The sequence below is a fragment of the Vombatus ursinus genome, unplaced genomic scaffold, assembly GCF_900497805.2.
Source record: "Vombatus ursinus unplaced genomic scaffold, bare-nosed wombat genome assembly UNPS02014270.1, whole genome shotgun sequence".
Classification (NCBI taxonomy): Eukaryota; Metazoa; Chordata; class Mammalia; order Diprotodontia; family Vombatidae; genus Vombatus; species Vombatus ursinus.
Genome location: NW_020954048.1, coordinates 364,074 through 391,554, shown reverse-complemented (window position 1 = coordinate 391,554; position 27,481 = coordinate 364,074). Strand labels below are relative to the sequence as shown.

Sequence of the window (27,481 nt, the reverse complement as noted above, 5' to 3'; positions counted from 1 at the left end):
CTTAGCAGAGTGCCTGGCACATAGTAGGTGCTATATAAATGTTAGCTTTTATTAGCTATTATAATAATTGTAAAGCACTTAGAGTGCCTGCCACATAGTAGGTGTTATACAAATGTTAGCTCTTAGTAGTTATTATTATAATAATTGTAAAGTGCTTAGCACAGTGTCTGGCACATAGTAGGTGCCATACAAATACTAGCTATCATATTATTGTCTGACCTTTGGAGTCATGGTTGGTCATTGCTTTTCTTGACCATGTTTTTGTGACTGTCCAAGTTAATTCTTTGGTTCTCATTTCATTCTGCATCTACTCATACAAGTCTTCCCTAGATTCTTTGAAAAGGTCTCTTCCTGAATTTCTTACAGTACAGTAATGTTCTGCTGCATTCATTTCTCACAATTTGTTGAACTATTACTCAGTTGATGAACATCGTTATGAATTTCCAGTCCATTGGTTTTCTTTTTCTTTTCTTTTACTTCCTCTTTAGGATCTGCCCTGTGAAGTTTGTTTTGATTTGGTCATGACTGTTCCTTGCCTGTATTACATCCCCCTTCCCCCACCCCATTCCTTCCTGTTTTCCTGCTGAGTTTGTTGTATTTCTAAACTCAACTTGTGTGTGTGTGTGTGTGTGTGTGTGTGTGTGTGTTGCACGTATCCACCTCTCCGTTCGTTGTTCAGGTCCAGTAAAGGTGATTGCATTAGGTGCTGGCTCCCCCCTCCGTTCCCCCATGTTTGCATCTGCTTCTTCTCACACACCTGAATTTGAAAGGAGCTCTTGGAAAGTGGTATTCCAGAAGTGCAAAGCTGTTGCTGAGAGCCATCCTCCTACAGGGGAGGAAATGGACTTGGAAGAGATGACCTCAAGCATTCCTTGTGAAAAGCCCACAGGGAAGCAGAAACTTTGAAATGCAAACATGAGAGTCAAGAGAAGAGTAGGAAGGTCGATTTAGTTGTGTGATTGGAAGGGGTCATGTGACGTCAAAGTGATATAACATTCTACTGGGGGGGGGCATTGTCCCTGTGAAACCTTTATGTCTTCCTAAGGCACTGAGAGAGTTAGATAGGATGGGGAGGTTGGGGGCGGTTTGGGTCTGTTCTAATGGTTTTTTGGGGAAGAAGAGAAAGGAGGGTAAAAGGACAAATACAGAAAGAGAAAGAAAGGGGTGGAACTTGGCAGGTACATGCTACTGTTATCCCCATTTGACAGATGAGGAAACTGGAGCTGAGGCAGGATTTGAACTGAGATCCCCCTTGTTGCAAGTCTAGCATTGTATTCCCTGAGCCTCTTGGCTGTCTCTGAACATGGTAAGCCAGGTGTGCTCTGACCAGGACAGAGTCCTGGGGAATGTTTACCTCCTTATTCCTTGATTCTGTGCCTGTCTAAATGTGGCCTAAACAGACCATTAGCTTTCTTAGCTCCCATAGCTTATGGTTGCTTAATATTGAGCTTGTGGCCCACAACATCCCCCCTTGCCCTCCTCTTCCCAGTGCTTTTCCAGATGAAGCTGCTGTCTACCCACCCCTCCCCAGGCTCGTACTTCTGAAGTGGTATTTGAGCCCATGTGTAAGACTTTACATTTATCCAGATTAAATCTGATCCTGGTTTGGGCCACCATGCTACCCTGTAAATCAATCTTTATAGATTCTGACTACCCACCCTCCACTGTGTGTGTGTCTCTCTCCCCCTTTCTTTCTATCTCTCCATCTCCTTCCTTCCCTTCCTTCATCTGCCCCCTCCCACTCCCTCCCTCTTTCCTTCTCCATCTCTCTATCTCTTTCCTTCCCTCACTTCCCCCACCCCCAACCCCTATCATCTGTTGATTTGGTGAGCATGCCATGTAAGCCTTTATTTGAGGAATTCACAAAAATGTAAACAACCCTGGGGCCAAGTACTGATCCCAAGGGCGCTAAGTGCACAGGAGATTTTTCTTTCTTTCTTTCTTTCTTTTTTTTTAGGCAATTGGGGCTAAGTGACTTGCCTAGGGTCACACAGCTAGTGGGTGTCAAGTGTTTGGTCTGAGGCCGGATTTGAACTCAGGTCATCCTGACTTCAGGGCTGATGCTCTATCCACTGTTCCACCTAGCTGCCCCCACAGGAGACTTTCCTCCAGCTAACTACCCATAGCAATGTTCATGACTGTAGCTGTGACTTGATTATTCAGATACCTCTGAATCCAAGTAAGTGTGCTGTTGCCCAGCCTAACACTTCATGTTTTTCATCAGAAAAGCATCAAAAGCCATCAAGCACTTTATTTAAAATGCTTTGCCCCGCCAATGAACATGTCTGAAAAGGAGGTGAGGTTCCTGGGGCCTGGAAGATCCTGGAGAAAGTGATGTTAGCTACGTGCAATCCCCGTTTCTTTTCTAGATGTTGATCAACCATTCCTTTAATAACATGATCTAGAACTTGGCCAGGAATCAAGACTGAACTCAGTGACCTGTGTTTTACAGGCTCCATTTTCCTCTGTGTTTTGAAAACCACACAACCTGAGCCTTCTTCCAGAATTCTGGTACATGTCCCATTCCCCAGGCTCCTTCAGAGATGGTGGACAGTTGGTGATTGAACTCATGGTAGCTGCTGAGATCGTGCATTGAGGTAGTATAGATGGAGAAGAGATGAGGGCCCTAGACAGAGTCTTGGGGGCCCCCATGGTTGGTGAGCATGACCTGGATGGGGATCCAGCAAAGTGGTGGAGAAAGTGAGGTCACAAAAACTAAGAGGAGAGTGTATTCAGAGAAATGTGTGATCAACAGTGTCAGAAGCTACAGAGAGGTCAAGAGGGAGGAGAATCAAGAAAAGACCATTGTATCTGGTAATTGAGAGATGACTGATAACTTCCTTTTGCTTATGACTAATGCCTCTTAATCTGTCCCTCCTTCTTGTGCCCTTCCCCTCTTTTGCTTGATCCCTTTCTCTGCTGGGTAAGAAGTTTTTCTGTACCCAACTCTTTGTGTGTGTATTCTTCCCTCCTTTGACCATTTCAGAGGAGATCGAGGCTCAGATGTGGCCCGCTCTCCGAGGGGAAGGGGAGCATTCCCTTTTTCTTAGGTAACGTTCTTGTACTTTTCATTTATGTGAGATAATTTCCCCCATTCTCCCTCTCCCTTCCCTCTTTTCTCAGTATGTTCCTCTTCCTCACCTTTTCCATTTTTTTTTTTGTTGTTGTTAGGTAATTGGGGTTAAGTGACTTGCCCAGGGTCGCACAGCTAGTAGGTGTCAAGTGTCTGGTCTGAGGCTGGATTTGAACTCAGGTCCTACTGACTCCAGGGCCAGTGCTCTATCCACTGTGCCACATAGCTACCCTGTCCATTCTTCTTTTGAGATCATTAAAACATAATCAAATCACTCTCAGACTCCCTGTCTAATTAGACTCTTTCTGTGACCCGTGAGGGGCAGCTTCTTGATGTGGTGGATAGCGTGCTAGGCTTGGAGTTAAAGTCTGACCTCAGAAACTTACTAGCTGTGTGACCTTGGTTCAGACACTTAATCCTGTTTGCCTTAGTTTCCTCATCTGTAAAATGAGCTAGAGAAGGAAATGGCAAACCAATCTAGTATATTTGCTAAGAAAACCTCAAATGGCATCATGAAGAATCAAATGAAAATGACCTCTGATGATTATAGTTCTGAGGGGCTCTATGTGTTATCTCCCCATATGAGAATATAAACAGTTTGACCTTGTTTAATCCCTTATGATTGCTTGCTCATGTTTATCTTTTTATGTTTCTCTTGTCTCCTGTGTTTGTATGTCACATTTTCTACTCAGCTCTGGTCATTTCATTAAGAATGATTTGAGGTCCTCTATTTTGTTAAAAGTACATTTTTTCCACCTATATACTATGTGTTCACACACACACACACACACACGGTTTTACTGGGTAGGTGATTCTTGGCTGTAAGCCTATTTTCTTTCCCTGTGAAATATCAAATTCCAAGCCCTCTACTCCTTAAACATGGTAGCTACTAAATCTTGTGTGATCCTGACTGTAGCTCCTTAGTACTTGAATCCTTTCTTTCTGCCTGCTTGTAGTACTTTCTCCGTGATGTGGGACCTCTAGATTCTGTCCCCTTGGATTCTACTCTGAAGCTTCTTGCCCTGGTGCCCCATCTTGACTCTCTTTCAGTCCCTGGCAATGGAATTCTGCAATTCTGACCAGACACTGTCTCTAGTACCTGCAGACCTTTATATCTCTGTCTCTAAGTTACCCTGCCCTGGAATGGTAACTTGTTGTGACTTTTTTTTCTTGGTTTGCCTGATCAGAATTTGGTCTGGCACATTTTCTAGGTTGTAGAAGAGGTTTTCTGGGTGAACTAGGCAAAATTGTTCCTCTCACCTCACCATTTTAACTCTACCCCATCACTGATAATTTTGGAAGGGGCAATTTCCATAGAATAATGAGGTCTGAAACCAAATTGCAGAGAATTTCAAAGAGAGTGAGAGGAGAGATAGCAGGGGTCCCAATTCTAGATAGTTTTTCAAGGAGTTTAGGGAGGAAAGGGAGGTGCTGTTATTATCCCCATTTTATAAATAAGAAAATGGGCAGACAAAGATTAAGTGACTTGTCCAGGGTCTCATAGCTAGTAAGTATCTGAGGGTGGGTTTGAACTCAGGTCTTTCTGACTCCAAGTCCAATGTAATGCTGTATGCTAACCATCTCTAAAGAGAGGTGAGGGACTTGGGGTGCAGACTGAGACATGTTTATTTTGGATATGGCCCATGTGGGAATTTGTTTTGATGGACTTTGCATGTTTTTGTTACACAGATTTTGTTTTTCCAATGGCAAGGAAGATTGAGGGAGATAAAATAAATGCATATTAATTGAAAAATAATTTAAATTTGTTAAATTTCCCATAAATATTTCTCATGATCTATTATTTTTCCACTTTATATTTTATTTTCATTATTTCATGTTTTGTTAATGTATTTCATGTGTTCATGTATTTATTTTCATATAATTTATTTTCAAGCATGTCTTGTCCCTAATAATCCATCTTATTTGTTGAATACAAAAAAAAAAACCTCACTTCTTTTTACAGCCAAAGTAAATACATTATTCTGTTGCCTTCCTTCTCTTTTGTATTTCTTTAACAAATGTTTTAGTTCTATCATCCAGCTGGAATCCATGAATATAAATGATGTGAGATGTGGGACTAAATTAATTTCTTGCCAAATTGCTAAATCATTTTCCCAAGTCCATTTGTTAAATAATGAATCCTTGTCCTAAGTTTTATTTATTTATTTATTTTTTGGTAGGTTTACTAAACTAAGCACTTATAACTTTTTGGTTGGATTTCTAATCTAGCTATTCTTTTCAGGTCTGCCTTCTTATGCCTCTTTGACTTATTTGTTTGAGTTGGAATGTTCCTTACTCCCCATTGCCTCTTTAGACCTCCCTTGTCCTGCCATTCATTAACATCCTCTCCTTTTTTATTTTAAGATTCTCTCAATCCAATTTTTTTTCACCCAATCTAAGTCCTGGTGACTGTTATCTATCATCCCCCTCTCACCCGGCATTCTCCTTCATTTCTTAATGAATTTAGTGCCTGGCTCACAATTACCTTCTCCAAGCCCTACCCTGGAACACTCTTCTACCATCCTGACTGGGTCCAAGACAAATTTTTTGCCTAATCTCAACCGGACCTTTATTGCCACAAGGCAATCCTTCTATTCTTCCCCAAGTTATTCTCTGTCCCACTTACCACCATGGCTCTTCCAAACATCTCTTCTCCCCTGGAGCCTCCCAAAGCTCCCCCTACCCTCACTGACCCACTCAAAGCTCTCACTTCATACAAGTCTGATAAAATCAGGGTTATTCACTACCAGCTGCCCCTTTTTCCTTCTGCCCCACCTAACAACTCTTCTTTGTTACCTCACAACTCCCTAGATATCATTCCTTACCTTTTTTTTCTTCCATCTCTGCTGATGGGGTGGCCCTTCTCATCAAGGCCATTTCTTCTAAGCCCCTCCTACCTCCACTCCCACTATCATCCCCTTTCCCATCTTCAAGCTCTCTTTATCTCCTGGTTCATTCCCATTCTCTTCCATCCTCAATAAACCCTCACAAGCTACTGCAAATGCCTTGCTAGGTACTGACCTCTGTCTCTCCTTTTCTCAGCTGAAATCCTTGTCCACACTTAGTACCTTTATTTCCTCTCCTCTCATTCCACCCCCTTTTTAAAATACATTTTATTTGTTGCACCTACATTTCCCAATGTATTCATCTACCTCCTAGAGACCAATTTCTTATAATGAAAAATTTAAAAGGGGGTGGGAGGGTGGGGAGGAAGCAGTTCCACAAAACTCACCAACATGTCAGATAAGCTGGTTTCTCACCCACGGTTCCCCACCCCTACCTACCTACCTACAAAGAAGTAGGGGAGGAGCCCTTTCAGATCTTTCCTTCAGGCCAGCCTGGGTGGCAGTAGTCGCTCCTCTTTGGCTACTCCTTTCCATTTGCATTGTTGTGTTGGCTGCTTTCCTGGATCTGTTTACTTCACTTGGTTTGAGTGTGTGCAAGTTTTCTCATGCATTTCTGTTTTACTCATTACTTTATATTCCATGACATCCATGTCTTGCAGTGGTCCAACCATTTCCCAGTTGCTGTCTTTTTTATAGCAGTTGCTCCGAACAGTGCTGCTCTAAACACAGATCCTTTCTTTTTGTCATTGACCTCTGGGTCAAAGGGAATAGGCATTCTGGTCACTATCTTCACACAATTAAAATCGCTTTTGTGGGATTCACAGCCCCACCAAGCATATGTCAGGATGCCCACCTTTCCACAGCCCCTCCACATAGACTTCCCATCTTTTGTCTTCTTTATCAGTTTGTCAGCTTGTCACTTTGTCAGTGTGAAGTGAAGCCTTAGAATTGCTTGGCTTTCATTCTTCTTTGTAATGTGGAGCATTCTTTCACTTTCATATAGATGTTAATAGGTTGGAATTATTTCAGAATCATTTGTTCATATCCCTTGACCATTTATCTACTAGAGAATAAATAGATTTTGGTCATACATTTCAATTAGTTGCCTATATATCTTGCATATCTAACCCTTATTAGAGATGTTTGATACAAAAGGGTTTTCCCCCTGTTTGCTTACCTTCCTATTTTAGTTGCATTGATTTTGTTCATGCAAAAACTTTTCCATTCCATATAACTGAAATTTTGGTTTTGTTTTTGTTCTTCTAATGTCTGCTAGCCCTTGTTTGGTCAAGAATTCACTCCCTAGTTTTTGGATATGCCCAATGTGAGAAGCTAGGGGCTTGTAAGAAGGGTTTTCTTTTTCTTTCTTTCTCAAAGGGCAGGGAAGGGGGAGAAGATGGATTTTCATTGATTCAAAAAAAAATAAAATTTAATTTAAAAAAATTCTTCCAGACATAGCTGTCAAAAGTGCCTGATTTGTTTTTTTTATAATTTTTTATGGTATGAATTTTCATATTCAAGTCAGTTGTCCATTTTGAGTTTGTTATAGTATATGGTGTAAGATATTAGTCTAAATGTGATTTCTTCCGGACTGCTCTACAGGTTTTCCAACAATTCTTGTCCAGCAGGGAACCGTTTCCTGGGTACTTCGTGTACTCCACATGCATGACAAGTTCCTTGTGCCCATAAGAGTTCTTGACTTTCACACGACTCTTGGTGGCATCACCATGCTTCCCACCTCCTAGGACCATTGTCTGAGCATCAGCCTTCACTTTCACTAACTCTGAAATCCCCAGCTCAAGAACCGTCTTCTGCAGGAAGCTTCTTCCTCTAGGTCCCTGATGCCCCAAACCACCTTGTACTCATTTTGTGTGTATTCTGTCTACACATACACACAAATATGCAATATATACATATATTTGTGTACTTATACATGTGCCTACACACAGATACAAATACAAATATATACATATATTTGTGTATGTGTACATGAACATACATGTATATTTACATATGTATATGTTGTTTCCCCTCATCAAAGTAAGCTCATTGATGGTAGGGACTCTTTCATTTTTGTCTTTGTTCTCCCACACACATGCACAATGCCTGGCATATAGTAGGTGTTTAACGAATGCTTATTGCTAGGTCAATTGCTCTTCCTGCCTGGTTTACCAGTCTCTGATTACTCCTTAACAGTCTCCTTTGTGGTCTCCTCTGCCTCCTGCCCCTCCAGTGAGTGCCCCTAAGAATGACATGGATTGTCTTGTCTTCTGTATTTTCTCCCATGATCTATCACCTGTGCCCATGATGTGGGTCACTGCTTCTCTGCCAAAGACTCCTTTATCTATGTCTCCAATCCTAGGGGATGCCCCGTGTGTGGGTGGGTTTAGGTAGGTGGGCATCCAAAGGAGTTCAGAGGCTGGAAAGCCAGCCTGCTTTCCTTCAGGGGCTCTTCTCTCACCCCACAGGTCTGATGCTTCATAACTGCACTCGAGAGGGGAGCCTTGAGGAGGCTGGATCCCAGGTGAGTGACGGGCTCCTCTCTCGATGAGCTTGCCCCCTGCCCAAAGCACAGACGTGTCTGCTTCTTCAGCTTCTTGCCTGTGCAGTCATGGCAGAAGATTAGCTGCTGAGTCCCTCTTGCACTGTGGGGGCTGAGGGCCATCCTCTTTGCTCCTGGAAGTCGAGATGGGGCTTAGAGATCATCTCACCTGCCAGCTTTCTCACTTTACTCTGAAAACTGAAGGCCAGAGGGGGAAAGGATTTTCTCAATGTCTGATAATGGGAAAGGGGCTGGCCCTGGAGCGAGAGGACCTGAGTTCCAATCCTGGCTCTGCCACTTCTTCTTGGGCCACCTTTGTCAGAGCACCCACCTCCCTAGGATTCAGTTTCCTGATTTGCAAAATGAGATTAATTGGACTTGATGACCTCTGGAATCCCTTCTAGCTCTGATCCCTCCGGTCCCAACTCTCCTGGCATCCCAGTGCTGGGCATTCCCTTCTCCATCTTCCCTAGTCTCCCTTTCTTTCCCCTCCCTCCCTCCAGAACACCTTCAAGTCCACTCTGTGTCCATTCTGGGCCTTTCCCCCTGCCCCCTGGGCCAGCATGAGTGTGTTTGGTGTTTCAGGAAGCAGTGACCTTCAGGGATGTGGCCTTGGACTTCACCTGGGAGGAGTGGGGATGCTTGAGTGCTGCTCAGAGGGAGCTCTACAGAGACGTGATGCTGGAGAACTACAGGAACTTGGTCTCCCTGGGTAAGGATGCCTCCCCCAGGGAGTTGGGGCACCCTCTGTAGAGGCTTCCATAGCCTGGTGTTCCTCTCCTCCTGACTGGGAAAGGTTCCCACATTTCCAGACATCCCCCAATAGGTCATAAAACTATAGAATGATGGCACTCCTGGGGCCGTTGGAGGTCATTCACTCCCACCCTTTTACTTTACAGTGGAGGAAACGGGCCTAAAGTGGGGAAATGATTTGTCCAAGGTCATCCAGCAAGGGAATGCAGATGGGGGCTTAAGCCAGGTCTCTGCAGCCCAACCCAGGGCGTTTCCTCTCTCCTCCCATCCAATTTAGAAATACATCTGGCCAGCATCCTTCTCCTGGGTCTCAGTCCAGTGTTCCTCCTAGTTTGCAAGCAGGCAGCAAATGCATACTCTGTGCTTGGCTCTGTGCTAAGCACCAGGGATACAAATATAAGCAAAAAAAAAGCTGTCCTCTGCCTTCAAAGAGCTTCCATTCTAATGAGGGAAACACACTATAAGAGGAAGGAGATTTCAGAGGAAGGACAAGGTGGAGTCAGAAGCACAGCCAGGAGCTGAATGAAGGATGGCTGGTCTAAGCAGTCCCCAGAATGGAAGCCCCTAGTAGGAATTCACCAATGGAAGAAGTGGAGAGGGATGTTCTGGGGTGAGAAGGCTCCAGGTGATGATGAGAAGGCAACTGAGTCCTAGGAACAAAGTCTGGAGTGTCAGAAGTTCAGCTGGGAAGGACAGTGGGCCCATTTTATATTTGTGGAAACTGAGGCCCAGAGAGGTCATGACCTCCTTGACACTAGAGATGTTGAAGTAGAGACCAGATGGCCAGCTGAGAGGCATGTTTCACAAGAAGCATGTTTTTGAGAAATGTGAAAGTCGTAGTTTTGAGGAGAGGTTAGGCCAGGTCTGCAGCAGGGTCCCTTGTGAATCATGAGTTTATCTGTTTCTGTCAATGATCACACCATTGGGTAGCTCTAGTCCAAGGCTGGGGTGTTGTCAGCTGCTGTAGCCTTCCTTTGACCACCTGACCCCCTACCCACTCCAGCGCATACAGACCCATCTCATTTTCTCTCCCTTGAGCAGGGCTTCTTGGTCCCAAGCCAGACCTGATCTCCTGGTTGGAACAAGGGGAAGAGACTGAGTTCTGGGATCCCCTGGGATGCCTTGCAAGATGCACCTGTCTGTGTGAAGGAGGGAGATCCACCTGGCAGTCAGGATCCAGGGGAAGGAGCAACTCTGCTTGTCACCCGTGTGCAGACATCTTGGAAGCATTGGATGGTGCAGGTGAGTGTATGGAGAGTAGGGGGGACCCCAGTGAAGACTTTCCCGATTCCTTCCTCTGAGATCTGAAGTTAAGACTGCCCCTAAGATACAAATCCTGTACCTGGCCTCTGTCAACTTATTTTTTAAATAATATCTTGATAGCTTTCTTTCAATATAATTGATTTCCTTTGTTATCCTGTGTATTTTGTGCATTTAAAACCATGATTCTGAGGAGTCCCTAGGCTTCAATGCCCAAGGGGTCCAGAACATAAAAACGGTAAGAAGCACACCCAGTCCAAAGGTCAACATAGAGCTTGCCTGTGAAGCTGTGTCTAAATATACACCCAGAAGACAGTGGTGTCTACAATTCAGCAACTCATTTAATTCCTCTGAGCCTCAGTTTCTTTGTCAAACAAGGGCATGATTAAATGGTTTGTCCCAGTTCTGACATTCATCAACCCTTGTCCCTGCTCTGCCTTTGACACAAAGTATGGTGTTGGACAAGTCATTTTCCTCCCTGAGCCTCAGTTTCCTTTTCTGTAAAATATGTGCTTTGAACCAGGTAGTCTCTAAAATGTAGGAGTCAAGATTTAGATTATCTTGTTCTGTACACCAGACTCTTACATGAAAGTGAATTCCCATCCTGCCTTCTTAAAGCTCTCTTAACCTCCCAGCTCCCTTTTCCTGCTGCCACCACACCTCTCTCTGCTGTCACTCCATTCCCGTCATCTTTCCATTAACTCTCTGGAAGACCAGGATATTTTAATAACTATCAAGGCCTTGCTCTTCTTGTTGCCTTTTCCACAGCTTCATCATCATCATCATCATCATCATCATCATCGTCGTCGTCGTCGTGGTAGTCGTCTTCTTCATCATCATCATCACCTAGCAATTTCCTCCTTCAGCATAGAGGGATCCAGAGATATTTAGATAGATAGTGGAGTAGACCACAGGAGGAGGAGCCCAGGTGCCTGGCTCCTTGTCTTGGATCTGTTACTAACTCACTTCATGACCTTAGGGAAATCAAGTCAACTCTTAGAACATGCAATTCCCTGTCCTTCAAAAGAGGCACTCAGATGGCATTCCAGTTCTAATGGGCTAAAAGCTCAATGATTCCAGAGAATCAGAAACAGCCTCAGAGGCCATCTCACCCAGCCCCCTTTCCCTCCCTAATGGGTGGTCTGTGCAGCCCTTCCTTGGAGGCTCCCAGTGTAGCAGTGCCACCCACACCCCCAAGGGAGTCCATTACACTTTTGGGCAATCAGACCCTTAGGAAATGTCTTCTCAGATCGTGCCTACAGATGCCTTTGATGATTTTCATCCATTGTCCCTAGTTGTGTCATCTAGATCTGAGCCCTTTGAATTCCTTCAGACCACTCTTGTCTCCCCTGTAAGTCTGCACGTTCATGAGCTTCTTCAGCCTTCCCATCCTCACATGTCACAAACTCAAGGCTCTTCATCAACCTTGTTGCTTTCTTCTCTGTACTCTCCTACTCTTTCTACCTCATTCTTAAAATGTGATTTCCACAGATGGACACACAACTCCAGTTGTGTATGACCAGGGCAGAGTAGTGAGGAATGATCACCACCATAGCTTTGGACACTGTGCCTCCCTTAATGCTTTCTAGGATTGCCTTAACTTTCTTGGCTTCTACTTTTCTCTGGCCTGGAAAGATTCATGAGTGTGGTAAGGTTGATTCGTGAGTCTGGTTGGCCTTTTAACTCACTCAATTTCAATTATTTTCATTCCTAATTTATTTTAGCTTGGGAGTCTAAACATAAGAACCAGGAGTTACCTCAAAATCAAGAAGCAGGATCACCAGAGACATTAAGGGAAAGACTCCCTGAAGATGTTCTCCAGGGCTCCATATTTGTGGAAGATCCTGCCCAAGAGATTCCATTATGGAAGCAAATGGGAAGTGTTCCAAAGGAGACTCCAAGGAAATTCCTCACCCATGAAAGTGGTTTCAAGAAATTGATTTTCTTCCACAGCAAAACTCCCAATGTGCAGATAGGCCATGGCTGTATTGATGCTGGGAAAAGTTTCAGTCAGAGCATCTGTGGGCTGAAGAGATCATGGGATGATGATGAATTTAGGAATCTCACAGCCCTTATTCAACAACAGAGAGTAAGTAGTCAAGAGAAACCTTATGATTGTGAGGAATTCGGGAAGACTTTCAGTCAGGATGTACATGTTATTCAACCTAAGAGAATTCCTGCTGAAGAGGAACCTTACCAAAGTAAGGAGGGTGAGAAGACCAGGGAAAGCTCCCACCCTACTCATGATCAGATAATGCATAATGAAGACAAACCTTGTGAATGTAAGGACTGTGAAAAGCTCTTTACCAGCCATTCATGCCTTATTAATCATGAAAGAATTCATTCTGGAGACAAACGTTTTGAATATAAGGAATATAGGAAGGCTGTCAGGCAAAGTTCACCCCTTGTTCAACATCAGAAAGTTCGTGGTGAAGAAAAACCTTATAAATGTAAGGAATGTGGGAAGGCCTTCAGACACAACTCAGTTCTTGTTCAACATCAGAACATTCACTCTGGAGAGAAACCTTATCAGTGTAAGGAATGTGGGACAGCCTTCAGCCAGAAGTCATACCTCACTAAACATCAGAGTATTCATACCGGAGAAAAACCCTATCAATGTAAGGAATGTGGGGCAGCCTTTAGGCAAAGGTCATATCTTACTAAACATCAGAGAATTCACACTGGAGAGAAACCTTATCCATGTAAGGAATGTGGGACAGCCTTTAGCCAAAAGTCATACCTTACTAAACATCAAAAAATTCATACTGGAGAGAGACCTTATCCATGTAAGGAATGTGGAGCAGCTTTTAGGCAGAAGTCACATCTCAAACAGCACCAGAGAATTCATGCTGGAGAGAAGCCTTACCCATGTAAGGAATGTGGGACTGCCTTTAGCCAGAGGTCATACCTTACTAAACACCAGAGAATTCACACTGGAGAGAAGCCTTATTCATGTAATGAATGTGGGATAGCCTTCAGCCAGAGGTCATACCTAACTAAACACCAGAGAATTCACACTGGAGAAAGACCTTATCAATGTAAAGAGTGTGGGGCAGCATTTAGGCAGAGGTCACACCTCATTCATCATCAGAGAATTCATACTGGAGAGAAGCCTTATAAATGTAGGGAATGTGGGAAGGCCTTTAGGCAGAACTCAGTCCTTGTCCAACACCAGAGCATTCATGCTGAAGAGAAACCTTATCAATGTAAGGGATGTGGGAAGGCTTTCAATTGCAAATCACACCTGACTCGACACCAGAAAATCCACACTGGAGAGAAACCTTATGAATGTACTAGATGTGGGAAAGCCTTTAGTCGGAGCCTAACCCTCATTGCACATCAGAACATTCACACAGGAGAGAAGCCTTACAAATGTCAGGAGTGTGGGAAGGCCTTCAGGCACAACTCAGGCCTTACTCAACACCAGGGAGTTCATACTGAAGAGAAATCATACCAGTGTAAGGATTGTGGGACTATCTTCAGCCAGAAGTCATACCTTGCCATACATCAGAGAATTCACACTGGAGAGAAACCTTATCAATGTAAGGAATGTGGGACAGCATTTAGGCAGAGGTCGCATCTCATTCAACACCAAAGAATTCACACTGGAGAGAAACCTTATAAATGCAGGGAATGTGGAAAGGCCTTCAGGCAGAACTCTGTCTTTATTCAACACAGAAAGGTTCACACTGAAGAGAAACCTTATCAATGCAAAGAATGTGGGAAGTCCTTTAGGCAGAACTCAGTCCTTATTCAACACCAGAGAATTCATACTGAAGAAAAACCTTTTCAATGCAAGGAATGTGGAAAGGTCTTTAGGCAGTACTCAGTCCTTGTTCACCACCAGAGAATTCACACTGGAGAAAAGCCTTATGAGTGTATCAGATGTGGGAAGGCTTTCATCCGGAGATCAGACCTTATTTCACATCAGCTAATTCACACTGGAGAAAAACCATATAAATGTAGAGAATGTGGGAAAGCCTTCAGGCAGAACTCAGTTCTTATTCAACATCAAAGAATTCACACAGGTGAAAAACCATATCATTGTAAGGAATGTGGGACAGCATTTAGGAAGAGGTCATACCTCATTCAACATCAGAGAATTCATACTGGAGAGAAACCATATAAATGTAAGGAATGTGACAAAGTTTTCAGCAACTGTTCAGCCCTTTATAACCATGAAAAAAATCATAAAGGAGTGAAATCCTATGAATGTAAGTAACATGAAAGAATATTCAGATATATTGCAGCCTTTGTTGACCATAAAAAAATTCTTACTGGAGACCCTATGGATGTGAAGTATATGGAAAATCCTTCAGGACTCAAATCTTCCACATCAGAGAATTCTCACTAGAGAAAACCATGGATGACACGAAATGTGTGAAGGCCTTCAGCAGAGGATTTTTGTGCTGGGGAAAGTCTTCAGTTTCCCAAAGGGAAGGTCTCATTGAGCATCACCAAACTCTAAGAATACAGTGGCAGGAAAAAGTCTCTGCTCAGAGGTCTACCCTATTTTTACCATCAATGAACTCATCCTGGAGGGAATTTCTACAAGTATAAAAAATGTGGGGAAAGAGTGAGTGGTCATGTCTAAACCCCATTCTTCTTCATGACCTCAAAACAGCAAGGAATACTGCAAGTAAAGGAAAAGAAAAATAAAGAAGAGAGAAAAGGGAAGACACGTTCATAGTGAGAACCTGAAATACCAGCAAAGAGACTGAAGAAATGAGTAAATAAAAAGGAGCTCAATGGCATGGCCTAAAACGGTAACAGCAGAAGAATCAATCAATCAATATTTATTAATTGTTTACTGTGGGCCAGGCACAGTGCTAGGAGCTGGAGATATAAAGACAGAAATATCTGTCTCTGCTATCAACATGATTACATTCTAGCCAGGGCAGTGAAGGGGGAAAGACAATATATGTGTACATATGTATGCAAACTACATAAAAAATAATCACAGGGTGATGGGAGTAGGCTGGAGCAGGCAGAGCACCCATAGCTGGAGAGATCAGGAAAGGCTTCCTCTAGTAGGCAGCATCTGATCTGAGTCTGGAGTGAAACAGAAATTCTAAGAGGCAGAAGTGAGGCAGAAGTACATTCGAGGTAAAGGGCACAGCCAGTGCAGAGGTTTGGAGACAGGAAATGCCGGAGAACACAATGTTTCAGTAGCAACAGCAGACCCAGGAAGCAATTATAAAACTACCACAAGAGCCCGAGTGATTGAGCTTATTTCCAAAATTAAAGGAGATTAGAGCTCTTTAAAAATACTTTGAAAAGACAAACTGATTAGGCTGTTTGCAACAGAAGGCAGAAAATCTTAGAGCAATGGATACTCTGAAAAGGCTTCAAGGACAATGATTCAGTCAATCGGCAAGCACTTATTAAACACTATATGCCAGGTACTTTTCGAAGTGTGGGAGATATAAATACAGAGAATGAAACAATCCCTGGTCATTAGGAGCTGGCATCCTAATGGAGGAAATAGGGCAGCTAGGGTTAGGGTCCTTGGATAGAGCTCTGGTCTTGGAGTCAGGAGGACCTGAGTTCAAATCTGGCTTCAGACACTTAACACTTACTAGCTGTGTGACAAGCAAAAAACAAAACTGTGAGCTCCTAATGGAGGAAATAAGTATATATTTAATGTGTGTGTGTGTATGTGTGTGTGTGTGTGTGTGTGTGTGTGTGTGAAATGAATAAATACAAATATATCAAATAGTTCAATACAAGGCAGTTTGGGAGAAAGGGCAGGTGGATAAGGAAAGGCTTCATTCAGAAGATAGGGCTTGAGCTGGGTCTTGGAGGGAGGGACTCTAGGAGGCAGAGGGGAGGAGATTGAGTGGGACGTGTGAGGAAAGAAAGTGGTTTTGGCTACACTGCGGCATTTAAGAGGAAGAGTAATGTACAGTGAGGCCAGAAAGGGTGCATGCTGTAAACCATTTCAAAGCTAAACAGAGGAGGATATATTTTGTACTAGAGGCAATAGGAAGGCTGTTGGAATTGACTGAGTGGGGGAGTTACACGGCCAGATCTGGACTTACAGAAGGTGACTGATAGCAGTGAGTAGATGGATTGCAGTGGTGAGGGCGTGAGTCAGTGAAATGGAATAGGAGGCCCTTGCTGTACTCTAGACAAGAGGTAATGGAGAGAAGAGGGCAGACGAGAGATATTGTAAAGGTAGAAATGGCAGGAACTGCCTTCTGACTGGATCTGTGGGTGGGGAGAAGCCAGAAGTGAGAACCTGGGAGACTGGAGCAATGGAGCTGCCTTCAACAGAAATGGGGAACTTTGGAAGAGGGAAGGCTTTGGGCAAAAGGCCTGCACACACACGTGGAGATATATGCATCCTCTGTGTGTGTGTATTTATGGAAATATGTGTGTGTATATATATCTCTGCATATATGCACCTCCATGTGCCCGTGCGCGTGCACACACACACACACACGCACACACACACACACACACACATTTGTCGATCATCCGCATAGAGATGATTGGAAGCAGATGAGGTTATTGAAAGAGTATAGAGGAAGAAGAAAAGACTTAGGGAATGCACACCCACAGTTGGGAGGAGTGACATGCATGATGAGCCAGAAAAGGAGGTGGAGGGGTGGTCAGATCATCCCAATGGGAAAAGACCCAGGAGAGAGCAGTGTCACAAAACCCAAGAGGAGAAAGTGTCCAGGAGGAGAGATTGGCCAACAGCGTCTGCTGCTGCAGGTCCAGAGGACGAGATGGGAGTCACTGAAGTGAAGGCGACTGTCTTGTTATTGCTTCCTATGATTCCTTTGTGTTCTGCAATTGTTCTTGGCTTTTCTGTGTGTGTGTGTGTGTGTGTGTGTGTGTGGTAGGATAGTGCTTGTCCCTTTTTTTTTCATGAAGACTTTGCCTTGTTCTTCACAGAGTAAATTGAGGCCATTCTCTGTGAACGCCCTTTCCCCCATTCCTTGTATCTTAGACCTCTTGACATCATCTATCACCTCTTCCTTTACTCTAGTCTCTAATGAAGAGTTGGCCCTTTTCTTTACTAAAGACGTGCCCTCCAAGTGTGTCCTTGTTCTTACCCCTAGGGCCTTCTCCAGCAGACTGTCCCCAAATCACCTTTCACTCCCTAATCTTTATTCTCTCCCTATCTACTGGTTCCTTTCCTACTGCTTGCAGACACCCCCAAGTCTCCCTCCTTAACAAACTTCCCATGGCCCTACAGTCCCTCAAGCTCTTGTCCAGAATGTCTCCTCTCTTCCTTTACCTAACTCACAGAGAAAGCTCGTCTACACTCGTTGCCTTGGCTTTGTCTGGACTTCCTCACTTCCCAGCCTTGGATGGTCTTGCTCCTGGCCTGTCATGGCGCTGACACTGCTCTCTGACTTCATCATCGCCCGATCTCATAGGGTCTTTTCAGGACTCTTGTTCTTGACCTGTCGCCCTCATTTGACTCTATGGGCCGCCCTCTCTTCCAGGATACTTTCTCCTTATGGGATTTTCATGATGCTGGACTCTTCCTACCTTTCAGATTCTCAGTCTCCTTTGCTTAATGATAATAGCTAGCATATATATGGCCCGCTATGGTTTGCAAAGTGCCTTTCCGTTATTGTCTCATTTGATCATTGTCCATACCAGGATCTCTAAGCGAGTGTCCCTCCACGGCCTTATCCTGGGCCATCTTTTCTCTTCATGCTTCCTCTTTGGGACCTCATCAGGTCCCATTCCTATTCAGATCTCTCCCACATCTGTTTCCCACACTAATTTCTCTCCCAGGAGTGTCATTCCTGCATCACCAGCTGCCTGGTGGACATTTTCACCTGTAGGTACCATGGACAGAAACCACCTTCCTCCACCCCCTCTGCCAGCCACCCCTCTCTGCACTTCCCTGGCACCAGGGTTCTTCGGGGTGCCCGAGTTGTCCACCTGCACTCCTCATTTGCACTCCTCCCACAGTCCAAGCTTGGATTAGCCCCTTGTCTCCACCACACAGCCCCCACCCTCAGCAGACCCTTATCATCTCCCACCTGTATGATTACCCTTGGCTCCTAAATGGTCTTACTTTGTCTCTCCCTAATCCAAGCTGTGTTCTCCTCCAGCACAGGACTAACTGTGTCAGTCCTATGCTCAGTAAACCTCAGTGGCTCCGCATTACTGCAGAGACCAAATTTGAACCTCACTGTTGGGCATTAAGAGCTCATTATGACTTGGTCTCAATGTACCTTTCCTGCTTCACTATACTCTCCTTGCCTTTGTCCACCTGTGGCCCAGCCCAAGAGGCCTTCTCACTGTGCCTCACACACAACGCTCTCTCTCCCATCTCCATGTGTGTGTCCTGGCTTTGCACAGATTCCAGGCTCCCTCCCCGTGCCTGAAACATACTCCTTCCCCACAGCTGCCTCTTAGAGCTCTGCCGAGACTTAGAGTAAGCACCATCTTCTATGTGACAACACCCCCCCCCCCGCTAGTTCTTCCCACCCCCATTGCCTCATATATAATTTGTATTTACCTGCTTAGAGGTAGCCAGGTAGTCTTGTGGATAGAACACTGAACTTAGTGTCAGGCAGACCAGAGTTAAAATCCAACCTCAACACTTAATAGCTAGGCAGTCACTTAACTGCTATCTGTCTCAGTTTCCTCATCTGTAAAATGGGGGTAACAACAGCACTTACCTTCCAGGGTTGTTGTGAGGTCAAATGAGTTAATATTTCTAGAACATTTAGCATAGTACTCGGCACATAGTAGGTGCTTAATAAATGCTTGCTCCCTTCCTCTTCCCTTCCCCTCCTCCCCAAGCTCCTCGAGATTAGGGACTGTCTTGCTTTGGTCTTAGGATGCCCAATGCCTGGCACTCTGCTTGTTCATTGGGTTCTTGCTTCCTCCTGCCTGAGGTAAAGGCTGTCCTGTAGCTTATATCACACACACACACACACACACACAATCACAAGGGACTTACCCTCATTTGAGCAAACAGTCATGAGCTATTCTGGTAGACCCAGGGGAGAGCCTGAGGTAACTGAGGCAGCCTCGAGGTTCTCATGGAAGGCCAGGTGGGAGTGGAGAAGGCAGTGAGATTTGCTGGGTGGCCCCCGAGAACCAGCCCAATTTGTGTACGCCCAGACTTTGGGGACTAGGGCCCCGGACAGCATGGTGGCAGGTGGGGGTCAGACAGGATTGTTTGGGAAGCAGCCAGACTGCGTCAGCTAGAGGCGCCTAACCCTAAGTTGGTAGAATGGCCACTTGCGCTGTGTTTGTGGAGGTTTGTTTGGGTCCTTATGGGTGGTAGGTCAGTCCATACCAGTGGGTGAAGGGGGATGTGCTGAATGAAACATTCCCAAGTGCTTACCCCTGTTGTGTGGAGGGTGAGGAATACTTGTTTTCTTTTCTTTTCTTTTTCTTTTTTTTTTTTAAAGATCTTACTGCTTTGGCGATGGAAGGAATTTTCAGTTTTAAAGTCATTTGTGTCAATACTTTTGTTTTTATGTCACCTACATCTCCCAGTGTGTCCCTCCTACGCCCTCATTCCCTCCCACAGAGACATTCTTTACAACAAGGAACAAAAAGGAGGGGGGGGATAGAGCTCAGCTAAACTGACTGTTGTGTTGAAGAAGTCTGGCATTTAGGCAGTTCCCTCCCTACAAAGAAAGTGGGGGTGGTGCCTTGTCCTGTCTCTTCTCTGGTTGTTGGCAAGGGGCAGTGCCCGGTCTGGATTGCTTTGTCATTCTTCTCACTGACATTGTTGTAGTCACAAAAGAAACTTTGTACCTAATCGATCTGGAAGGTAATGGCTGGCCTTGCCTAGTATGGGAGGTGTGCACCAAAGATTGTTAAACTGAGAGACTTAGTGAAACAGGACACTGCTGCTTCCAAGGAACTGCCTCACCTGGTGGAGGGAGTGTTTTTTAAGTCCCACGAGGTGCAAGGTGGGGGTTGATGTAGAGCAATGGAGCCATTGGCACCCTAGGCAGAGGACCCATAGGCACCCTGGAGTATTTGCAAGGATCACTAAATTTTAACTGGAAGGGTCTGGGGATGAGGCTAAAGGAGTTGAGGTTTTGTTTGAAACTGGTTATATCTCTTTGCTAGGGGTGGCCATCCCCATTGATTGTATCCTGGATTGAGGGTGGGGGAGGTGTTTTGAGTCATGCTCAATATTATAGATACGAGCTAGAGGGTCCCAAAGTGGGCAATACAGCCCCCTGGAGGGTGCTGAAATGATCCAAGGTGGGGCGTATATAAGCCTGGGGTGCAATTGGGGGGCATTGAATAAAAATCAGGGGCAAGTGGAAGCATAAGGAAAGAAGAGAAGATGAGAACATTTTGAAAAACTGTACATGTTTCATCTGTCGTGTAACAGAGTTAAAGTTATAGTGATTACATTATTTTCCAAATAAACACACAAAATGCAAGTTATAACCCATCAATGGTCAAGTCCAGTGACAGGTCTTAACAAGCAAGTGTTGGCAAGCAAATGTGTTGTGCATTGTCAAGTCCAGCATGCATCAGCAGCAGGATGAGCATGCAATGATTTGTTTACAATATGATAGTATAGGGTTACATGTTGCAATGCTGTGTCATCAAAATTTCAATGCAGGAAGAACCCCAGAAATTTATAATAAATTATTAAATTTAAGTTGTGTCATTTAATATATATATATTGAAATTATGCAAATTAAAAAAACCCAAAACCATTAAAGGGTTAAAGAAAGTAGGTTTCCAGGTGGCACTGAGTAATTTATTTATTTATTTATTTTGTTATATTAATTTATTTTGATTTATCAACAATCACTTCCATAAGCTTTTGAGTTTAAAATTTTTCTCCCCCTTCCTCCCCACCACCCTCCCCAAGACGACGCACAATCTGATATAGGCTATACATTTACATTCCTATTAAACATATTTTCACATTAGTGATGTTGTAAGTAAAAAGTAAAACCAATAGGAGGAACCATCAGAAAGAGGAAACAAAATTCAACAGAAGAGAAAAAAAATAGCAATTCAACTTCCATAGTTCTTTCTTTGGATGTGGATAGCGTTTTCCATCACGAGGCCTCTGGAGATGTCTTAGATCCTTGTATTGCTGGGAAGGGTTAAGTCTATCAATATTAGTCATCACACAACATGGCTGTTATTGTGTACGATGTTCTCTTGGTTCTGCTCACTTCACTCAGCATCAGACCATACAAGTCTTTCCAGGTTTTTCTGAAGTCCGTCTGCTCATCATTTCTTATAGCACAGGAGTATTCCATTACATTCATATGCCATGACTTGCCCAGCCATTCCCCAATGGATGGGCATCCTCTCAATTTCTAATTCTTTGCCATGAGTCATTTTTTTAAAAGGGGGTGGTAGGCCAAATAAGTTTGGGAACCTCTGAGCTAGACCTTTGGCAGTGGGATTGAAAAGGAAGAAGAGATGAAAAAAGGAGAGACCCAAAGCTGGAACAGACAAGGGTCCCTTCAGTTGGGAAGAGGAGTGTGGAGACTGGACAGGTGTGGGGGAGGGGGAGACAAAGCCTGCCTGCACCGAGCCCTAGATGTGGCAGCCTTGGAAAGGGCACTAGGTGCCCCCTGCATTCTGGATGAGCGGGGAAAGTTCCTGGCTGTTTGTACTGACTGCTGCCAAGTGTTATGCAGTGCCTGGGTGTGTGCCTAGAGCTGTGTCTGGTATTGGGGTGTGGTGTTTTTCTTGCCAGTACTATTCTGCCTCTGAAGGAGTGGACAGTCTGTCATGGCTTGCTAGAAAATCGAACACTCAGATTCCTTAAGTAAACGCCCCATTATCTTATCACTAAAGAGCAGGCTTCTAGGCTGTTTCCTTCAGCTGTAGCCAAGTTATTTAGGGATAAAAGGAATGCTGTTAGCATATTCTGAGTTCATACTGACTTTTAAAAACCTGTTTACCTGTTCAACTTATCATTGTAGAGTTCATCTTGCTTGTTTATTTTCCCAGTTGCCTATGTGAATTATTGCTTGCCATTGTCTTGCCTCAAATCCCCGAACTGAGAGCATTCCCCATTTCCCAAAATTACAATCGTGTGTCTGCTGGGCTGCCTCACCCTTTTCTGCTCCCACATTCCCTAGGACCTGGACCCTCGAGCTCCCAAGTCCCACACATCTGAGGTAGGCCCTTTGAGAGGTGTATCTGTAGAATGGGTATGGTGGGACATCAGGGCAAGAAGAGTCCTGGGGCTCCTGAGGAATGTCACATCCTGGAGCCCTGCCCACTGAGCCTTGGTTGGCACCTGTGTGAGCTGCCTGTGGCTGGAAGAACTAGTATGGGCAAATCAATCGGCTCTATCCTGGATGAAACTGCTTTTCATGCTATTGTTAAGTAAATGTTTTGTTACATACTGGATGGTCTGTGAATGTCTCATTTTGTTCCAATTCCAAGTGGGAAGTCCTGGACTCCTGATCTTCCTCCCCAAACTGTCCTTTCTTCCCCACATCCCCCTCACTATTGAGGGCACCACCATCCCCCCAGACCCTAGGGCTCCCAACATCCAAGTCATCCTTGATTCTTCACTTACACTCACTCTACATGACCAGTCCATCAACAAATCTTGTCATTTCTACTTTCACAACATTTCTTGAATATGCCTCCTTCTCTCCTCTGACACAGCCATCACCACGTCTCCAAATAAAAGCCAATGACTCCATAAGATAACAAGAAATATTTAAACATCAAGACTGAGAAAAATAGAAGAAAATATAAGATATCTCATCAGAAGGAAACAATCACTTATTAGGTGTCTACTATGTGCCAGGAACCATGTGCTAAGTGCTTTACAAAATAATTATTTGGTCTTTGTGACAACCCTGAGGCAGGTGCTATCATTATCCCATTTTACAGATGATGAAACTGAGGTGGGCAAAAGTTAGTGACTTGCCCAGTATCACACAGATAGTAAGTGTTTGAAGCTGGATTTGAACTCAAGTCTTCCTGATTTCAAGCCCAGCACTCTATCTACTGTTATATAGCAACAAGAAAGCAGACATTATGGAAGATATTATGGCAGTCACAGCTTAACTATCCAGGAACCCTCCCAACTCTTCCATGAGTACATCTAGCAGGCTTAAGACCAACCAGAATCTTCTTCCCACCCCATTCACCTTCTGGCTGGGATGCCCTGTTATGCTGTACCTTCCAAGTCTGCTGCATTTCCGGAGATGATGCTTTGGAAGTCTTTAATTGGGGCTGAACTATCTCCATTGATATATCAGTTAGTGGTAATCTAGACTACGCTTCACAGCCGTCCAGACACCTGCCCTGATGCCACCAATTCATCTCCTTTGCTAGGAGGGGTAATTGAATCAATACTACCATGGCTTGAAGAGATACTTGAAAGGGGCATGACCATCAATTCAGGCGGGCTCTGCCACTGATTTTCTGGGAACTGTGATGATTAAAACAGAAACATTGCTTTGCTGAGAGCTGATCAACTGGAAAAAATCCTGAGTCATCTGAAAGCTGTACAGAAGCCAGACAGGCCTGTAGTTGCTGCAGCCTGATTGGAGGAAAGCTGAGTCCTGCTGCTCTGTGAATAGCTAACTGGGCTTCTTACCCACTACAACCATATGTAGCCTATGGAAGGGTACCTGCTTTGCCGTTTATTTCCCTTTATAGCTTGAGAGAAAGGAACGGTGTAGGTGAAAGGCAGGCTGTGCAGTTGTTTTGAGCTATGCTTACTAGCTGCATGACCCTGGGAAAGTCATTTAAGTTTGTCTCAGTTTTCTCATCTGTAAAACTGGAGATAATAGCACCTACTTCCCAGGGCTGTTGTGAGGATCAAATGAGATGATTTTTGAAAAGCATTTTGTAAACTTTAGAACATGATATAAATGCTAGCTATGATGATGAGAATGGTGGTGGCGGTGGCGATGATGATGATATATTTTTGCTAAAGATGCAAGAACACTTTCTCAGCACTCTGCCAAAGGTAGCTATGTGCTAAGAGATTTTGACACTGTTTCAGCAGACCTAGAATAGCAGAGAAGTTGCTTTGCCTGGCAGAAGAGCTATGAGAACCAGAAGGGTAGCAGATAGCAGAGGACTGGTTTTGCCCAGCAGGTTATGGGGAGGGTGTATAGATTGTTCTCTAACAAAAGAAAGGTATCAAGGCTTTCCTGCCAGAGGTGTGAGTTATGTAGATTTCTCTATTCATAGGTCTCCTTGATGTATTTGTGTGTGCTCACTCTTCTCCATAGTCACTGTATGAATTGGTGGAAGACTGATCCAGGTTTATGGGTGGGCAAATATATTTGGATTTTGCATTCTACTGACTAAATATTATCCTTATGTTTGCATTCTATTGAGTAATTGTTATGATTATTTTTTGCTTTTAACTTATACTGAATGCTTCATGTGTAAGAATCAATAGTATCATTGTGACTGATTTTGTTTAAATATGAAACACACTAGTGAGTGCTCAGGGACTGCAGTGGATGGTAATTGCAGTGTATCCCCTTCACTCTAAAGGTACCTTATTACCCTGACAGTTGAGCCACTAGATTGTGTGCATGGATACCCTACCTGTTTGCTTTCTGCTCTGCAAAAAACAAAAACAAAAAACCAAAAAAACCAAAACCCAAACCTGCCATTGTGAGGGAAGTGTTTGGGGTAAGTGAGATTAGAGAGAGAATGAAGAGAAGTGTGAATGTCATCAGCGTGGGTTAGTGGAAGGATCGTAGTACCATGAAGATTAATAGAATACTCTGGAAAAGGGGTGAGTTGATTGGGGGTGGGGAAGAAAGGTAATGAGTTGTGTTTTGGACATGGTGAGTTTAAAATGCCTAAGGGACATATAGTTCAAGATGTCCAAAAGACAGTTTGTAATGCAATACTGGAGATTAGAAGAAAAATAGGGCTGGCTATAAATGTCTGATAGATTGAGAGGGGAAAGGGTCTTCTTGAAGGAAAGCCCTCCAGTGCCTCTGTCTCCTTAATGCCCCCGTCCCTCTAGATACAGTCAGGTTCAGGTCTCCCCATCCTTTGTGCCTATTCCTGCCTCCAGTTATGTGCTAAAATAACTTGACTTTCTTTGGCAGAAACCAAGTAGAGACCTAGTTTCTCAGACCATATACCAAGATAAGGTCAAAATGGATACATGATTTCCACATAAAGGGTGATACCATAGGCAAATTAGGGGAGCATGGAATAGTTTACCTGTCAGGTCTATGGGTAAGGGAAGAACTTATGACCAAACAAGAGATAGAGAGCATTACATGATGTAAAATGGATAATTTTGGTTATATTAAATTAAAAAGATTTTGCACAAACAAAACCAATGCAGCCAAAATTAGAAGGAAAGCAGAAAGTGGGGAAACACTTTTCACAGCAAGTATCTCTGATAAGGGTCTCATTTCTCAAATGTATACAGAACTGAATCATATTTATAAGAATACAAGTCATTCCTCAATTGATAAATGGCCAAAGAATATGAATAGGCAGTTTTCACATAAAGAAATCAAAGATATCTACAGTCACATGAAAATTATCTAAATCATGATTGATTAGAGGAATGCAAATTAAAATGACTCTGAGTACCATCTTGTACCTATTAGACTGGCTAATATGACAGAAAAAGAAAATAATAAATGTTGGAGGGGATGTGGGAAAATTGGGACACTAATGCACAGTTGGTAGAGCTTGAATTGACCAAACTATTCTGGAAAGCAACTTGGAACTATGCCCAAAGGGCTGCAAGACTGTGCAGACCATTTAACCCAGCAATACCACTACTACATCTGTATCAGAAAGAAATAAAAAAAAAAGCAAAACTGACCTATTTGTACAAAGATATTTACGGCAGCTTTTTTCGTGGTGGCAAAGAATTAGAAATTGAGGGGATGTCCATCAATTGGGGAATAGCTTAACAAGTTTTGGTATATGATTATAATGGAATATTATTGTACTACAAGACATGATGAGCAGGTGGTTTTCAGAAAAACCCGGAAAGTCTTACATGGACTGATGCATAGTGAAGTGAGCAGAACCAGAACAGTGTAGATAGTAACAGCAATATTATATGATGATCGAGTGTGATTGACTTAGATATTCTCAGCAATACAGTGATCCAAAATACAATCCCAATGGACTAATGATGAAAAATGCTCTCCACCTCCAGAGAAAGAAATGATGGAGTCTGAATGCAGATTGAAGAATACTATTTTTCACTTTTTATATTTTTTCACATTTTTTGGTCTGTGTTTTCTTTCACAACATGACAAATATGAAAACGTTTTGCATGACTGCACATGTATAACCTATATCAAGTTGCTTAGCATCTCAGGGAGCGGGGAGGAGAGGGAGGAAAGAGAGAATTTGGAACTCAAAAATTTTAAAAACACATGTTAAAATTGTTTTTGCATGCAATTGGGAAAATAAAATATTATTAAAAATAATAAAGTAAAAAACCACTCAACTTCCTTCTGACATGGGTGGCTCCAAATGTTCATCACCAACTCATTTCTCCAGCCCATTAGGTTTCAGTCCCCACTACTGGACGGCAGTTGTTTCCTCTAAGGTCACCAATGATCCTCTCATTACTCAATCCAGCCCCTCTCCTCTCCTATCTTGATTCTGAGCAGCTTTTTAGCCCTGCTCACCTTCCTTCCATTTATTATTCCTTCATTTTCATGCCCTGTCCCTCTCCTTGTTGTCCTCCATGTCTGACCACTCCTTCATTAACTCTCATCTTCCTCTTCCACCTTGAAAGGTAGCTGTCCTTTAGAGTTCTATCTTGGGCTCTCTTCCCTATTCTCTGCATTCTCTCCCTTGCGGATTTCATTCACTCTCAAAGCTTCAGTGACCATGTCTCTGTAGGTGATAACGTCAGGCCCTCCCCAGAGCCCGGTCCAGGAATTACATGATCACCAGATTTAAGAATTGAGAGGGAACTCAATGTGGCTAGTCCAAGCCACATTCCCAACAAGTGGTTATGTAGCCTCTGCTTGATGACTTCCAAGAAGGGGGAGCCCGTCGCATCTCAGAGCATCCATTCTCTTTTTGGACAGCTCTCATCCT

General features: G+C 43.7%; 1 protein-coding gene across 1 annotated transcript in view; it reads left to right on the top strand.

The window, feature by feature from the left end:
* LOC114042163 (zinc finger protein 665-like) overlaps nt 1-16,026 on the top strand; it is a 17,344-nt gene extending 1,318 nt beyond the window's left edge. The window contains exons 2-5 of the mRNA XM_027860830.1: nt 8,388-8,443; nt 9,047-9,173; nt 10,256-10,456; nt 12,199-16,026. Of these exons, the coding sequence (XP_027716631.1) occupies nt 8,393-8,443; nt 9,047-9,173; nt 10,256-10,456; nt 12,199-14,696 (2,877 nt within the window). The 5' untranslated portion in view covers nt 8,388-8,392 and the 3' untranslated portion in view covers nt 14,697-16,026. The remainder of the gene's footprint in view (nt 1-8,387; nt 8,444-9,046; nt 9,174-10,255; nt 10,457-12,198) is intronic.
* The last annotated feature ends 11,455 nt before the right edge of the window (nt 16,027-27,481 follow it).